This window comes from Ursus americanus, chromosome 11, assembly GCF_024610735.1.
Source record: "Ursus americanus isolate L20-20 chromosome 11, mUrsAme1.1.p, whole genome shotgun sequence".
Classification (NCBI taxonomy): Eukaryota; Metazoa; Chordata; class Mammalia; order Carnivora; family Ursidae; genus Ursus; species Ursus americanus.
In genome coordinates, this window is record NC_142137.1 from 71,158,943 (window position 1) to 71,177,442 (window position 18,500).

An 18,500-nucleotide genomic window follows, 5' to 3' on the forward strand; every position below is an offset into this window, starting at 1 on the left:
TTTCTTCTTTCCTGCTTTTCCTTTCTTTTTCCTACTTCCCTCTCATTTTCCATATTTTATACTGCTGTCTCTACACTTCCTCCTACATTTCTTTGCTTACTGTAGCAGCCCTTGCCTTTTCTCTTGCAGCAACAGCCCAGGCTGCTCCAAGGATTATCACTGGGCCTGCGCCTGTTCTCCCACCAGCTGCCCTGCGTACTCCTACGCCAGCTGGCCCTACCATAATGCCTTTGATCAGACAAATACAGACCGCTGTCATGCCAAACGGAACTCCTCACCCGACTGCTGCAATAGTTCCTCCGGGGCCCGAAGCTGGTTTGATCTACACACCCTATGAGTACCCCTACACGTTGGCACCAGCTACATCAATCCTTGAGTATCCTATTGAACCTAGTGGTGTATTAGGTAAGTTGTTCTTCCTATGTGGCTGGCAGTATTCTTCTTCATAACTTCTGTGCCTCAGACTTTGAAATGATTGTATTAGTTTTAGAGAGGCAAGGCAAGTTTCCATTAGGAAGACGGAAGTCTGGAGTGTTTTATTTCAGCCTCTCTTAATGGCTCCCCTTTTGAAGAATTGCATCTTAAATTTGCTCAGATTCTCTTTGGTAACTCAAATTCACTTTGGGTAAATCAGTTAAGTTATAAACATTTTAAACAGAAAATACTTTTCACCATTGATATCACTGAGGTCATTCTGAGTTTGGCCTAACCCCTCCGTTGGCTCCACTGCCTACAGTAAGAGTCCTTTCATCTTAGGGAGTTACTTAATTGTCAACAAAATTTTAAATTTCTGTGTGGAAATGTTTTGAGATCTTTTTTAAAACTGTTATTATTGTCTGTGTGTTTTCTAATATTTGTGATCACTTAAAATATGAAAGAGACCAGGTATATTAGTTGGATTCTTCAGGTTTCCTCAGTTTTTCTCTTTTGAAGTTCTAGTTTATATCAGACATAAGAAAAACTCCTAATTTCACTAGTATAGTATGGAATTGATAAGTAAATACCAAGTCACTGTTTTAGAATCACCTTTGAGGCAAAAATTAAGATCAGACTATGAACGCTTGGTTTTACATGAACAAAAAGTGGTGTGCTTGAAAAAGACATTACTGATGCCTTTTTTTTATAGAGTGGATTGAAATGCCAGTCATGCCTGATATTTCAGCCCATTGACTTGCTGGATGAAGGACTAGAATACAGCAGCTGTTATAACACGACCAGTCAATGTGGGACAAACTGTTTCCGTGCTGCCCCTTTGTTTTACCAGACAGAATTTGAATACTTTTTTTTCCTTGAATTGTATATGACCTTGGTGCTGCATGCATGCTGTTGACTCTTAGGACTTTGATCTTTTAAGGTTTTTTTTTCCAGCATTAATACTGATTTATAAAAATTTGAAAGTCTTTAATGAACCCGGACACTAAGATTTAAACTTGAAAATTATTTGTTCAATTAAAGAAAGCTGCAGTGCTCTGTATGTTATCTGTGTGTGTGCACGCACTCAGGTGCCTTTTGTTTCATGAGCAAATATAGTTTATTGTACATGTTTTCCGTTTATCTCTAAATCATTGTATAAAGTGTCACAGGTTAGAATTATACTATAGAATTGTTTATGAGAGGCTTGTTTCTGTTGCACACTTCTTGAAGCATTTTTAAAATAACATGTAACATGTAACCTGTTTACGTTTCCTTTCTGTTAACGCTCTGTCCTGTGGCCCCATGCCTGCTCCTTTCCCCAGAGCTCCTCTCTGCTGCACGCACAGCGTCTGTTCGAGGAGTTTGTTGCTTCCTGCAGGGCTGGCACTCTTAGCCACCAGCTGCTGTTCCAGCACTCTCAATGCAAGATCTCGCTGATTTTGCCTCGTGGAATTATACTTGTCTAAGATTAGTTTATCTAAAATGAAAAAGGGGTGATGGACCAGTTTACTGCTTAGAAACAGCAAGAGGCACTGCAGTTTCTCATTTTAAGCAATGTGTTTTTTGTTGTGTTGGGAAATTTTTATTTATAATAATAATTAGACTGACAAAAGCAAAATGTACAGATACCTAATTGGCATTCATAAAATGAATAATAATGAGTACTAAATTACCAAAATCCATTATCAATCTTATTTCTCGCTTTGCCACCTAAGCAGTAAAACATGACATTGAGCACTTGGAGAACTGAGAAAATTATCTCAAATTGCTAAGTTATAATAAATTTGCACACAGATAACATGCATGATATATATCACATCTCACATCATATTATTTTAAAATAAGCAGTGCCCTTCAAAACAGATGCAGACATGTGTGTTGGTGGTAGTGAGGAGATTGGTATTAGCATCAAATCTTCATTGATGACTAATTTTTAATTCCCTTCCTTTTATCTTTAGGTATGGCTTTCCCAACGAAAGGCTAAGAATTCAAGAACGGTCTTAACTGAACCCTCATCAGATCTGAATTTAACAAATGCTTAGTCTCAGCAGCCTCCGGGGGGGGGGGTGGGGGGGAAAGCTTAGCCTAGCAGTCAGTGACTTACTTGCACTTTTTGCACACTGATAGAAAGTAAAAGTATGTTATTAATTTGGTTTAGTCTGTAATCTTACAAAGTAACGGTAATTTATAAAGGAGTGTATAGTAGTATACTGACTGCTAAGTGTACTATACTGTTTGCTTTACTAATCACCTAATTCATTGCAGTTCATACTTATTGACTCAAAGTTTAAAACCACAATCTGTAGGCTTTAAGAATTGCTTTTAAACCTTTTTAAATGGTAAACTCTGGAAGTGGTCTTAAGGTTAGCAAATAATTGTCAGTATTAAACATGGCATTATTTAAGTGGTCCTGCTGCAAGAAAGGCACTTCAGTGAATATGTGACTAGTAAAGCTTAAATATGTTTGGATCTAATAGAATTCATGAAATACTGTAACTTGGGATTGTGAATGAATGGATAAAATAGGTTAAGGCCAAGATGTTTGAAATGAATGCAATATTAATAGACGCATATATACACAACATACTATGGTTAATTTTAAAACTACTGTGCCTTAACATATTTCTTAAAATGAAACTTTTGTAGTAAATGAACATTTGAAATCCATTTTGATAAACCTGCTGTTAATGTTTGTTTTCTTTTCCCTTGTGAATGTTTTCTAACTTTGTCTTGGTGATTGCAATTTAACTAGGTGCGGTGGCTACTAAAGTTCGAAGGCACGATATGCGCGTCCATCCTTACCAAAGGATTGTGACCGCAGACCGAGGTTAGTGTAGCTCTGCAGCTCTTGTTTCTAAGAAATGCGCTGGGTGTCCATAAAGTTTGCAACACCACACCTGATGGAAAAATATAACTGCTTACCTGCACACCATTTCTTTTCTTTTCTTTTTCTAAATTGATTTGTCGTAATTGACAGATAAGGGTTGGGATTTTTTTTTTTCTTTTCTCTTTCTTTCCTTTCCTTTTTTTTTTTTCCTCCCTATTTTAACTTATTAAATCCTATATTAGTATGTACTGTGATTTATTCCTACTAAAACATAAATTAGTCCATTTGGGGAGCTATTAAATTTTGATGTCGCCTTAATTATTTTTCAGTCCTAATTTTTGCTAAAATTTACCTTTTACTTGTTCTGAAATTTTGGGTTGGTTTTGCAAAATGAGCTGAGCGGATGGTGCTTTAATGAGAGAAGTAAAGGAATATATGCCTCCTGTGTCCTTATGGAGAAAACTGAAGATTTAGTTTCCATTTTCCTTTTTCATAAGATATTTGAGCCACTTTATAAACATGAGGTTATACATGTCAAGTACTTAGCTGAAATCAACAAAGTAAGGACTGTGAAGATAACTTTGATGCAGTTGGATTTTTTTTTTTTTTTTTTTTTTTTTTTTTAGTAAATGAGAAAATCAATTCCCTTTTTTTCTTACATTCTCCTGCCAAAATGGATCCTTTGATTTTTGTCATTTGCTGCTAAAATATATTATCTGAAGGTAAACTATCTCTTAAAGTTCTGTGGAGACATGAATCCAGCTTTGAATATCCTTTTTGACTAACCTGTGACTGGAAAACAAGTCTTCATTTTTCTCCTTTTCAACATTTGTAATTTGTGTCCTGTATATGCCCTTGGACCCTTTTATAAATTATTTATGTTTTTGAGGAGTGATATTTTCGGTTTATTGACATTGAATTGTTTTCTAAGTTTGTCATCACAGGTTAAGAATCCGAAGCAAGGTAGAAAAAGATTTTTATCAAGCTTCTATTATGGCACATTTATTACTTACTAATTAAGTTGATTGAAGTCTCTAATAATTAGTGGGAAAAGTGATGGAATTTACACTCCTGTCCTACAATTTACACTCCTATCCTTCATCTTCTATGAACTTCTGAACGACCTACCTGCTTCACATGGTTCTCCTGAATACTGATGATAAATATTGGACACAGCTCTTGTCCACATCAGAATAAAATACTTTCCAAAGACATTGATGATATTTATTTAGCATCATACATAATTAAAGAGCCTTGAATTGAAGACTTTTAACTAATACGTACATTACTTGTGATTATTCAGTGAACAAAATAAATAGACCCCAAGCTCAGTGATGATCTGTGACAATAATGCACCTTGTAGGTGTGTCATGTACAAGTGTATGCACCACCTTCTTGCAGAACAAACCTCCTAGTGAAGGAGGAAAATTTTTTAAGTCACTTTAGATTTAAGGAAACCAGATAATTCCATGAATAATTTGAAGCTTTTTTTTTTTCCTTCACATTCTTAATGTCTGTAATAGTTTAAAAGAGTATTTTAAAGTAGTTTTTCTTCTATTGATCTTTCTCTTCCTGCCCCTTTTAGGAGATTTCTCATAATTTTGTTTTAACACAGTAATTATTGGCTATTCAATGTTGCAGTACCTTGAGATAGTTGAAAATATTAGGAAGATTTTATAGTATTTGGAAATGACTACACATTCCATGCATGGCTCTTTCGTAGTTATATGTGTTTTTGATTAGTCTTTTCAGTTTTATTCAAAATGCAATGTCAGCAAACCGAAATGCTACTTTTTTTATTTTCCTTAAATAACAGAATACTTGTATACTGCTGTTACTATCACTGTATGCACTCATTGGGTCTAAGGGAGATGTCTGAAGTCCTTCATTTAAATTATTTTATGATACTACTGTTTTCTCTATTTTTGAGGTTTTTTTTTTTTTTTTTAATTTTTGAAGGGAAGAATAATATAAGCATTCATTTAATGCAAGGCAACTCAGCCCTTGGACATATAACCATGTAATTTTATATAAGTATTTAGAGTACTGCATGGTTGACAAATATATCTAGTTCTTACTAAAAAAGAAAACCCACTTCTACACATATTTCGAAACTGAATTTGAAGCCTGTAAAAGACCAACTGACGTTTTAGTTGTAATGAACCCTAAGTGATTTTGCACGGTCGATACACCTGTGTGTGCTGTAGGAGGCCAGGACTTGGCAGAGGATGTATTCTAGGTGTACTGGTATATAGATATAAGTGGTAATTTGCTTCGTTTGTATATTCCACACACAAAAGAAACCATAATCAGAATCTGAGTGATGATTTATGAAAACCATCATTTACATAATTTGTATAAGAAACTTAGTACAATTTTAATCAAAATTTAAAGAAATATCAAAAATGCTTTAAGATTCTGTATTTTAGGAGTACTTCCTATGAAGTGGTATGACTACATCGTGTTAAATATTTATTTTCTTCTTTAATTTTGGAATAGCAGTTTTTATTTTAAATAAAATTCCACTTATTTTTAAGAAATTCAGGGAAGATTTGGTCACATTGAAGATACAGTATTTTTGTAGTATTTATAAACTATCCTAAATGATAGACTCTAGAAAGCATTTTTGTTACATGAAAGTAAACCAGTCCATTATATAGATCATTTCAGATAACTCTGTGAACATTATACCTACTGGGTTATGATTTATGAAATGGCATGGAATCTACCTTTGCACTGAATATTTTTTCATTCATATCTCCTCTGCCTTAGTCACAATGGCAACAGTACAGAAAATTCTATCAAACCTCAGAATATAGTAGAAATAATTAAGCTGTTGAATGAGTCTTAAAAATCATACTACTGTTAAGTGGACCAAGTTTGGTGAAGCAGAATGTGACAGAGGTTGATTATAAGGAAGGAACAACTCGAGGACACTGGGGACGATAACTTTCCACTTGAGAACTACTTTATGTTTTACTGTAATTTTTAAATTTTTTTTTTGTTCTGTTTGTTGTTTTGCAAAAGAAAATAGTATTTACAGGTGGCTTCTTTTAAAATATAAAATATAAAGCAGGAATGTATATGAAATGTCAGATTTTATTGTATTTGCAGAGTATTAGCTTTGAAATTGAATAAAGAAAGCTGTTTGTAGTTTTAAAATGCCTTATTGGTATCAATTAGAAATTTCTTCTATTTTTTGATGTACTTAGAGCTTTTTGAGTATAGAATTTTAAATGGCAGGATTTTACAGTGTTTACATGCAAGTGCATTTTATAAGTGTTCTATATGTGTAAAATAGTATTTTCAACTGGAAAATGTTGGCTAGCGCAAAAGGCCTGGCCTTTTTCTGGTTCCCATGATGTTGCCTACACTGCTAGACTGCAGTTTAGTATTGCTTTGTATCATAAGGCCAAGAAATTCCATGTTGTTTGTAAATAGAATAATTGAAAAAGCAATAAACATTTATTGAACAAAAGAAACCTTGTTTGGCCCAGAGTTTATGTTGAACCAAATTGTTCACAGAAATTTAAATTTCTTTAGATTCATTTCTGTTAATCATCAGTTATTAATAATCACATCCATCATTAATAGTTGCTTTAATGCTTGCATCTGAGAGAATACTAATGCTTAATAGCAGTCAGATACTGATAACTGCACTGACTGTTTCAGAATTCTGTATATCAAACCTATTCATTGTTGTTCTCCAATTTCCTTCATTGACTGCTACTAACTATTAGTTGTTAGTTGTATTTTATTTCTATTTTTTCTTGTTAACCGGTTATTTTTTTGTTTTTTGGTTTTTTTTGTTTGTTTTGTTTTGTTTTTGTGGGAGTGGGCTCTCCTTCATTTGTTCAAATCATGATATGAAACTGTCATGATTTTTATTGTATTCTGTAGATGGTGTCAATCAGTTTGTCAGAATTAAACATGCTTTTTTTTATTAGTTGTGATTAGTTTTTCATGTTGTCATTAAGCCGTCACTAGCTGAAACTAATCTCTTCTCTATCTTTTCTTTTCTTTTTTTTTTTTTTTTTTTTTTTGTTTTGTTTTTTGTTTCTAACCACCCAGCCGCCACCGGCAACTAACCTATGACCTTCTGACCTCTGAACTCTTCACCCAATGATGACCTGACCATGCCTGCCTGCTGATCAGTTAACTGGTAATCGCCTTTGCTTGCCTGTCGTCAGTGCAGCGAGCTGAGGCACTTGTCCGTTCGTCTTACCATCTAACCAAACAAAAGACAAAGAAATTGTTGTCCTCCAACTCAGCTTTTGGTTTTTCTTTCTGTTTGGGTGAAAGTGGTTCTAGAACCTGCACTGAATAGTAGTAAAGCAATAAGGCCCAATTCATCCCACGGCACTGATCATCTTTTCATGTCCTACCCTAAGCGAACGGTAAGAAGGCCTCACTTCAGAAGGGGAGACAGATGGCCCTTAACTACTCAGTGACAGAGGCAGTTACTGTGAGAGACTTCTAGGAACCTTCTTCTCATAGCGAGTCACAGCTCTCTGAATGTACTGTGTGATGATGCATCATGCATGAACCTTTGGTCAGGGATGTCATTGGTGAAGTGATTTCAAAAAGTATTCAAAATTTGATATGCTGTTTAGTCACTACAGTGCCCTCAAAGGGCAGAAGTTGCAGCCTTTTTTATATTGCCTGCCAAAATTTGAAGTATTAGAAGTGTGCCATGAGAGAAAAAACTTAAGGAATTTTGAGAAGTAATGCAAAGAGCAAAACTGCAACACTATTTTTAAAAAGATAAATATCTGAGTTAAACTTACTGAACTTTTATTTTACAACCTCCTTTAAAAAATATACGAGAACAAGGTACATGCATTATGTGTCACATTACTGGGCAAACTGTTCAAATATTTTTTTTAAACCTCCCTGTATAGAAAAAAAATCATTAAGGATGTAAAAGCCATGCTTGCCTATTTGCTGTATACATGTAATGAAATTGTAGATAAAGTGTAGTGCATTGAAACAAATGAACAAAAAGTAGATACTTTTACTATACAAGGGTGCTGGTGCAGAAAAAAATATATATATTTTTGGAAATGTAGCATTTTATACTTTCAAGTGTTATAAAAAAAAAAAAGAAAAAGAACAAAGAAACCCTTTATTTCATTAAATGATTTTTTCTGGTGGTTGTCAAGAAACAAAAGACCAAAAGAGCCTTTTTGTCTTTCTTTTTTATTTTTTAAGTATTGGAATAAGTCTAAAGAAAAGAAAGTGCCTTATTTTCCTTCATGGTCATTTAGTCAAGTGTCTTGTAAGATCAGCTCCTCCCTCAGAATACAAGTTAATGCATGTTACTCAGTCGCCCGCCCAGTATGTGAAAGAAGATTTGAGGGGAGACAAATGAGTTGATGGTTTGAATTATATGATTTTTGCCACATTACCTTGATAGAAATTTGCCAAATCTGATACTGTGAAGAAATTTGATAACTTTTCTAATGTCTGACAAGTAAGTTTTAAAACATCATTCTTTTAAAATCGTAATTGAGTGCTTTTGGTTATTGTGATATTTAACCGCAGCCCACAAGGTTCTGAGATAAAAATTATGTGTGATCTGAATATCAGTTTACAGACAAAAGTAGAACTTTATTTTATTCAGAAAAGGGGGAGGGGTGTGTGTTGGATTTTTTCTTACGGAGATAATAGTATTCTTAGTGAACTTTTTCACAAAAATGAATCTTTGTGATTTTCATTCTGGATAACAGTATATTTTAATGGCCCACATTTAATCAGACTTCTTTCTACCATACCAGATCACTTGGGTAGTCTGTATCTTTGGTGGTTTTAGTAACCTAAGAGGCCTCCCACCCCCGACACACACCTTTTTTTTTTTTTTTAACTTAAAAAAATAAAAACTGGCATCATTGTGCATATAAATGCTCAACTACATGTGAGTTTAAGCTTCCAGTTTCTCATGAAATTCAGTTAGGTTTGTAGTTGAAGCGATTTGTGCGCAGAGCCGACTACATCTAAACACTCAAGTTAAATAATCCTTAACTGCTCAGTACCGGATGTGGCAAATACCAAGTGGCAGCGGAGCCCCCGCTCATCAGCTCGTTCCCTCTTGCACACCTTCACAGCTTCACGGTCACAGGTCAGCAGTAAGCTCAGTAAGCACCTTCGTGGTGACCTCCTCCATCATCTTGTCTCACTTGGAAACCGTTTTCAGTTTATTTACTATGCAATAGACATTCATTGTTTTGTATTCAGCTAGCGTCGGTTTAATGTGCCACTGCTTTGTCTTTCTGTTACACATACAGTTGTTTTGATTTATTTACAATATATGCTGTGCCATTTTGATTTTTATTTTGTTTGGTTGGTTGAATAAATTTGCGACACTCGAACACTTGAGGTGATAGTAGTTTAAAAACAATACCAGTATTTGATCCAGTTTCATCTCAACTACGTTATGCCTGGACATTTTAGATGTTTATCAAAGGTCTTTTATGGGGAAGAAAGTAAATGTATGAAATAAATGTGTGACATTTATGAGTAATGTTGGCTCTGAACAAACTTTTGAAAACTTAGTTGATAAAATTTTGGATCAACTGAAAAAAGCATGACTTTTGAAATCTCTGAATGCCTTGGTTCTCAGTATTATCATTCTTTATTGAATTTATTTCTTATTAAAATATGTAGTTTTTAAGACTTCTTTTCTGACAGTATTATGTAATTTTTTAGCGTGGGTAGATGGGAGTGTCGCTTGTATGTTACCGTACAGCTGACATGTATTTTTGTCAATTCTTTATTATCTTAGTAGTTTCATGCTATGTATGTATCATAACCAACCTATTGCCTATGAGAAACATGTAAGATAATGTATTTACAGCCATTGTTACAAGTTTATAATGTATTTTTCTATCTTGTTTTATATGTATGTTATATAACATTCAAAAAGAATTTTTTTCTTGATTGAGAAAAGGATACAAAATGCAGAATCCACAATTTTGATAACTGAAAATTGCCAATTGTTTTGCAGTACTTTATTATATTGGGCGTCTTGTCTTTCTTGGGCTTTTAGTTAGCTAATGAATGAATACATTAGACACTTTTGGGTTTTAGTTGGGATTTTACATAGCTTGCATTTTAATTCTTTGGTTCTTTGCTGTTTCTATTAACCCATAGCATTATTTTAATAAATGTTATAATACCAACCTACTAACTCTGGACTATGTCTGTTTATTAACCTTTTCGTGTTTAATTAAAATAAATAAAGACAAAAGAATGTAAAGTCTTGAGTTACTGGACTAACCCTGAAGAACGTGACCACAGATAACATAGCGTGACTTGTTTTTATGTCGTTTGTCAGCTGACAATTGCGCACACTACTGTCAAAATGGCTTTGGTTATTGTGGCCTTTTTACCTTGGGGGGTAGGTGCCAGTAGAGATGGGAACAAAGTAGCATTGGTTTGAGGCTTTCTTCTAGTCTTGCCACTTGCCTTTCAGCCTCTTGCATTACTAATTCCACACTTTCTTATTTTTCCTTCCCCAAAATAATCACTGTCTGCTCAGTGTAAAGAGTAAAGAGATTCGTTGTGATGATATACCCCAAAAACCAGTTTGATTCTTTGTTGAACCATTTCTTTTAATTTCTGTTAGAAATTAATTAATTTTAATTTATGGTCATACTACAAAGCAAAGAATCTGATGAGGCTTTGCCTTTATTCACATTTGTGTTTTAATTGGACATTTTTCCTTTATAAAGTGTTGAACTGTTTTAGTCACTGTTCCTTTTGGGGTGGGGTGGGGGTGGGGGGCTCAACCAGGTAAAGCCAAAGGTGGAGTGGCCCTGTTTCTCAGGACAGTCCAAAGTAAGCCATTAACAATGACAACGCACCCCGCCGCCTCTTGTAACCCCCTAGTGAGAGATGAGATAGCATCCTTGAGTTTTCCTGTGGTGGTCTTTCTCTCTCACCCTCTTCCAAAATACAGCCAGAATACTCCATTAATACAAGAAGTTTAAGGGAGAATGACAGTGGCATTTGAGAAATTATATCGCATTCTTTCTTGCATGCAAATCAATTTAAGATTAAGTATCTTCATGCTTTTCTTGGCTGCAACTTAGGTAAATTGACCTCCACACGTGAATTTTTTAATTTAACTCTTGACGTACATTTTTATTTCACAGATATTGGTAATTTCCTTTTCTGTGAAACAGTTCTCCTGAGTAGTAAGTTCTCAGGATGAATTTTTATGTTTGTAAATATTGGCTTATTTTTGTAAATTACACTTTATTTATTTTAAAGTTCTAAAACTTGGGGCTGAAATGAGTTACATGTCATAAAAGACGTAACTATACCAATATGCCATTAACCAATCAGACTGTCAAAGTACTCCCATATTTATATATTCCCATAGTATATCTACATAAATGAATTATATAGAATAGTGATAACAGCTAATTTAATCATCATAGAGATAGTTGTTTGAATCAAACATGTTTCTCTGATGGGGGGTCGTATATTATTGTTAGGTGGAGCTTTAATATTCTATCTGTAAATGTTCTCATTGCCGTACGTTTCATATATTATTTTGTAAAAATTTGAAGATCTCTCAAGCTGCTAATCTATAAGTCATCATGGTACCGTGTCACTTAAATTGATGAATTTCTATGCAACTCACTACACATTCTCTGAAGCCTATGAATACAGTCTCATCTCATTTTCAGTTAATGGTACTTCATGTATAAGTACGTCATATTGTCACCTTTTATGTTGGAAAAGTTGTAGAAGACTTTTTAAAAAGTGCAAAGAACAGTACAAATCCTATTTTAATACAAGTTGTAATAGTATTAAAAAGGAAACTACCAAATTCTTAGAATGATAAAATGCTAGTCTGTTGCTTTATACTATCATTTGACAGAACAATTGAAAGTTAAGCTTTCAGTTGAGAAGTTGGTAAAACTAATGTACTTAGTAGTTAAGCATGTTTTTCTTGGGCAAAACGTCAGGAAGAACGTAGCATGAAAGAGGACACACACCCTAGTGCGGCCACTTGCCCACACACAGTAGCCCCCCCCTGAGCTGTTGAAGCACCCTGTTCACAAAGGCAAGATGTGTACGTTCATACACAAAAGAGGTGGTTAAGATTTTCTTCTGGAAAGAAATAAAAATACTAGGTAAATAGGATCTAAATTTTCTAGCGCAGTGAAAGCAGACAATAGGTTTAAATGAAATTGCTCATTACCAAATCAAGAGTCGTCTTCACCAGTGAAGCCTAACACTTTTATATATCCTATATGACAGTTCACGGTTTCTCCAGTTTTTTGTTTTTCGTTTGCTTGTTTGGGATAAAATGTGTTTTTCTTTGGTAACGATTAACTATTTCAGGATTTCTAGCAAGTGATTTTTAGTAGAATGAAATGTAATGCTAAATTATAATAGCGAAAATGACTTAGAAAACTTTTTTGACTCACGAACTTTCTAAGAAGCGCCCAAGGTAGTTTTTTAACATTGTCACAATCCCTTAATACCTTTATCTAAAATAGAAAAAATACTACATTTTATAGGCAACATTTTTAGAAATATTCATATGGTACACACATGTAATTTTGTCTGTGGTTTCTTTCATGAAAAATTAATTTGAAATGCCTTTGTTACAAAGAGACTTAAAATTCTGTGCATACCTGGTACTCAATGCTGAATCAAACTGGTTCACCTAAGCGTAGTGCTCTCCTGTCTGTGTTTCTGCTGCACTAATTGCCAGGGGCGGGAGAGAGAGAAGGAGGAAAAATTAATTCAGAGTAGAAGTGGATGGCAGGTGCAGCAAATAGCAACACAATGTTGAGTTCGCATCGCTTAGATTTTGCTGTCCCTTCTTGGCAAAAGACATCACCTGTGGAAAAAGCTCAGCTCCCAGGGTAAAAAACTGTATATATATATATATATTTTTAAATGCTATTATTAAGTTTTGATTACCAAATACATCTTTTATGGTTTATACTGTAGTGGTGTGTGTAAGACATTTAGAACTTGTGGAAATTGTATATATAGAGAAAAGTTTGCATAGGTCTCAAATCACATGTGAATGGAGAACCACGTATGACTGTACATGAAGTGCAATAAAACCAACTGGAAAAAGTGCATGTGCTTCATCCTCTGCAGCCACCTGCGGCCCACAGTGCTGCTTACGCCCCCTCCCCCACCTAGAAACATCACCATACAGACTGCACATTTCCGTTTTTAGTTTCTGATGCTTTTAACACTACTTAAAAGATAATCTGACATTATGGAGCTCTGTCACTTCACTGGAAGGTGACCATAGTATTTGCCTTGATTTCAGTGACGAAGAAAAGGAAATCAATAAACAGACTTCTACAATATTCCTCAGCTGGGTGTACATACAAAATAGTTCTCGTTACTAACTGAGAAATAGTTTACAATTTATAGTCTTTACACATAAGAAAGAAGAAAGGAATGCTGCCAAATCTCGGTCTTGTCAGCTATGTGAAAAGGACTAGTGTCAATTTCTTGAACAAAGCAAAAGAATTGATAAAAAGATTGCTTCTGGTAGTTTGAAGCCTGTTCTCTGAAGATTTCATCTTGACATCCAAGTTTTATGACTCCCCTGTACCTGCACTTTCCCCAGTTCTTACTTGTCCGTATGATCTCCAAACTTCTTCTTTCTGATCCCAAGAATCCTCTATGTCTTTGGCAGTATTTGTCTCACACACTTCTCAAAGTAGCTGGCAGAGGTACGATCCTGAGAACAACTGTTCCAGCAGCCCACAGCTGGGGTTTGAGCTGGCCTGGGCAGTGTTGCTGTTGTAATTGCCTTCCAACATTTAAAGTCTAAAGATTAGACTTCAAAAAAAAAAAAGTTTTCACAAGGTCCGCACTTCAAAATACCTAGAATGCTGAAGGCTGCATTGTCACATGGTAGCCATCAAGTTGAAAGTAATGTTGATACTCCCTTAAAACCACGCACTCCCAAGTTTGTCATCACCCCCCCCTTACGCGCGCACACACACACTCTCACTCCCACTCCTTACTGCCCTTGGTTTCACAACTAACTCTTGATTTCCTTAATCCTATCTTGCTTTAATTTTACCCTCAACTCCCTGGTTCCTGTAGGTATCTGAGCTTTCCTCTCCAGATCCAGAAAATAATTCTGACTTCAAGCCTCAAAGTAGCTTCTCAAAAGGTATAATTTGTAAAGCAGGTTTTAATGTTTTTCCTCCTGGAAAAGTCAGATGAGTATGTTTCTAAATTAATAAAAAAAAATGATTAGCCTATCATTCATGTTATATTAATATTTAATTAGGGAGGAATTTCTATTATGTGAGTGAAGGGGGTAGATGATATTTGGGTTTCCTTCCTAATGTAATTTTTTATAATTATTAGCTACCTCTTTATAGTAACTCTCTGTGGTCTTGTTAGAAGACCGTTAAACCAGTGGAACATTTAACAATTATGTTAAAAATATTCCACAGCTAAAAGAGAACAGTAGTGATAGTTTGTGATTACACTTTTCCAGAAAATGTGTATTAAAATTAAGTTTTTCCAGTCATGCTATTTTGTGAAGTATATGGAGCACACACCATCATAAAAGTGCTTATTTGTATGTGCGTGCTATATGACAGTTCCAGAGAGCATCTCAAAATTAGGGGGGAAATGTAACTTCTGTTTTTGTTTTTGTTTTTTAATGTATTCTCCTGTTACGTAACTGGATATTATTCTCTGGTTACTTAACTGGATACTAAGGAAAGTCATAGGAAAGAATGGTTAAGATCAAATAGAGAAGAAAATATTTGCAGATGAATCCACAAGTATTTTCTTGCAGAACTGTTCGGGAGTTGATAATAAAAATTTCATGATCACTCATTTACTTAGAACTTCTATCAAGGTTGGGAATGAATAAAATAACGTGGTTATGCTTAAAACCTGAATTTTGAAAGCTGCTCTTATAATCACAGTGTTTGAAATTTTGTCTTATAAAAGTGAAACAGATTAGTGGTGTAAATGGAAGTTTGCCTTGAATACATTCTAATTAAATGACTTATGTTAATGAGCGATGCTTTTGCCCATTGTTTGCTCAGTGAGGTAAAAAACTGAAAAATTGTTCAAAGCTTAAACTTAAGATTTCTAGGTGGTGGGAAGACTTAAAACTTGAAGTTAGTGGGTGGAGTGCATATGAACACACCTACCTCGGACTCAGGTCTGAACTGGAATGTCGGAAGAAAACCAGACTCACAAATCGAACATAAAAATGCCCCGCCCTAAACTGCTGTTCAAGCATCAGTTTGGGGGGGGGTGCTGGTTAACAGTAAAGTTGGATTTTATGTCGAAGGAAAAACACTGGGAAAGTCTGATTTCGTATCTGGAAGTAGTTGGTCATCACTAAATTATCAGTGTCGGTTCTAAAACGAATTAGATACCTCCCATTGCTCTCGGGGCGCATAATAAAAGCAGCCTGGTAAGGGGACACACAAAAGGAAAAATGTAGTTTAAGTGTTCGGTATTCCAAAGGCCACTGCATTTTCATTGAATTCTATGTATTTGACAAAGAGATTTTGTACTATTCAAGAAAAATCACTGTTGTGGACTCCAGCAATTGCCTGTATACCATTAAACTAATAAATACCAAAAAGTCCTTTTATATATATCTTGACTCCTTCAAAGAGCCGTTAACCCACATTTTTCCAAACTGCTTGTTATAGTCTACTGAGGATTCTCTGTCTCCATACTTGGCTCCATTCTAGACACTTCCGAGCACAGAAAAGTTGAATCACATGGCATGCATAGTAATCTGAACTAAAACTAGTGAGAAGTGATTGCCAGGATGCACAACTTGTTTTAATTACTGGAATCCACATGTAATATTTTTATCTGGAGAACTCCGCATCCCAGCACATGCTCAATGAACTGCAGCCAGCAAGCGTGTGCGTTTTTACGGGGACTGCTGGGAAGCTCCTTCTTCCCTGACCTCTGGATCCCCTAGCTTCAAGGACTGTGTACTTTCAAGACCGAATCGAACAGAGCTAACAAAGCAAAAAACACATAAATTTAAATAATTTACAAACGTGAAAAATGGAGTTGGTCCCACACCAACTCCCATTTCTTAAGTGTTGTTTCATTTGTCATCTTACCAGACCCGAAAGACATACCCTAACTCTGCTGCGAGGTGTGTCCCACCCTCGGAGCTGCTTGCTCTCTTGAGAGGTGGGTAATAGTGTCACAAGGAGCCCTCAGCAGGTGGTAGGAATGCCCCCCGATTTTTATGCGCCATAGGCCCTCTTGCTTCTCTACGGGCTGCATCACCGCCTGTTTTCCCTGTGAGAATTTCTTGTGTAGAAACTCTTCGTGGAACTGTGGTGATGACATTAAAATACAGAAATGCCAGGGCACCGTTGGTGGGCTATACATGAGTTTGTTGTGGTACCAAATCGTATAACAATGGTTTTAAAAATCAACTATTAGCTCAAAGACACTAAAAGACATGCCCATCAGGCATCATGTCTGTCCTGCCCTCTGTTTTAGTCCTATGGGTGACTATCAGCCCTACAGTCAGCTCTCTGAGCGCTTAACTGGCTCGGACGCATGGGGTTCACCTAGATGCTACGATCAGTGTATGATTCAATAAAATCAGTGACAAAAAGTTAACAAAAGTAACCATATCTCTCTATATCAAAATGCATTAAAACCAACCTTGTGCATAAATGTTGTTATCCAAAGATGGTAAAGCCATGTAATAGCATAGATTAACGCGTTAGAGTCAGAAACCAAGAGAAACCCATACACACTGAATATCAACGTCCTTTCAAAAACGCTCCCCTGGTGATGTGTTTGGAAGATTTTGCTGTTGTTATTTTAATTACTGATAAGTCTCAAATATGTGGTCTGGGTAGACAGCATTATAGGGAATTTTAATCGGAGACATCTTTCATTGTCCTAGGAATTTTTATTTTTTAAAGATTTTATTTATTTGAAAGAGAGCACAAGGGAGAGCACAAGCAGTGGGGAGGGGCAGAGGGAGGGAGAGGCAGGCTCCCTCCTGCTGAGCAGGGAGCCCGACGAAGGGCTCCATCCCAGGGCCCTGGGATCCCGACTGGAGGCAGACGCCTCACCAACTGAGCTGCCCAGGGGCCCCGCTGTACATGGGATTTTTAGAGACAAAATGTATATATGTTTTACTGCCACCCTTAAGTTAAATGCTCATCAAACAAAACAGCTCTAAGAAATTTAAAGGTAAAATATTTGTGAGAGGCCACGAATGAAACACCATGGAGATAAGTGTATAATGTGTACGCTGTGCGTTAATTTTTTAATATAGGTTTTAGAGCAGGTAAGCTTGCTTTCCGCAGTCGCACTGTGGGCTTACGTTGCCAAAAGCAACCAAGTGTCAAAAGCTTGGTGTGTTGCAAACCAAACTGGAAACCTAACCTGTTCCTTAGGATTTTATGTTCTTTGTCAAAAGGAATATAAAACTGCATTCATTGTTAGAATGAAGATTTCAGTTCCACACTTACATTATAACACAGCAAGTTAATTTGGAGTATGTGTCTTTACAGAGATAAGTTAGTATTTTTAATTGAGGCTGCTTGATCAGGGTCCTTTTTCTATGTTTCCTTTTATCATAGGAAATGTTACAAATAAATAGAGGTTGCTTTATTTTATTAATTTAATACGCTGGTGATTCTGGCAAAGTGTTTTTGTTTTGTTTTTAGCACACTTTATTTCTTAGAGCAGTGTTAGCTTCGCGGGAAAACTGAGCAGACGGTGCGAAGATTTCCCGTATCCTCCTGTGTCCACACACATACAGCTTTGCCCACGGTCAACGTCTTGCACCGGAGTGAGACATTGTTACAACCAGGGGAGCTACACAGACGCGTCATCATCACCCGACGTCCCTAGTTGGCATTACGGTTGTTGTACGGTCTGTGACTTTGGACAAATGATCATGACAGGTTTATATCATTACGGTCGCATACAGAGTCCTTTCGCTGCCCTAAAGGCCCTCTGTGCTCCTCCTATCCATCCTTCCCCCAACCTCTAGCAACCACTCATTTTTTTAATGTCTCTATAGTTGTGCCTTTACCAGAATGTCTTATAGTTGGAATCCTACGCTATCTGGCCTTCTTATACCGGCTTCTGTCACTGAGTGATATGCATTTAAGTTTCCTCCACGTCTTTTCATGATTTGATGGCTCATTTCGTTTTAGTGCTAAATAATATTCCGCTGTCTGGATGTAACCACAGTGTATCCATTAACCTACTGAAGGACGTCTTGGTTGCT

The 18,500-nt window shown here is 35.9% G+C and overlaps 1 protein-coding gene across 7 annotated transcripts in view; it reads left to right on the forward strand.

Annotated features, from left to right (window-relative positions):
* QKI (QKI, KH domain containing RNA binding) overlaps positions 1-15,867 on the forward strand; it is a 159,010-nt gene extending 143,143 nt beyond the window's left edge. The window contains exons 6-8 of one of the 7 annotated variants that reach the window (XR_015726167.1): positions 106-405; positions 2,373-3,241; positions 7,313-15,867. Coding sequence is in view for 6 of the 7 variants with exons in the window: in XM_045805470.2 (XP_045661426.1) it covers positions 106-405; positions 3,167-3,241; positions 7,313-7,329 (392 nt within the window). In the remaining variant the exon portion in view is untranslated. Of the gene's footprint in view, positions 1-105; positions 406-1,126; positions 6,724-7,312 lie in introns of those variants that run through there. The other 6 variants (XM_045805470.2, XM_045805466.2, XM_045805467.2 and 3 more) reach the window with 6 other exon arrangements.
* Positions 15,868-18,500: the final 2,633 nt, after the last annotated feature.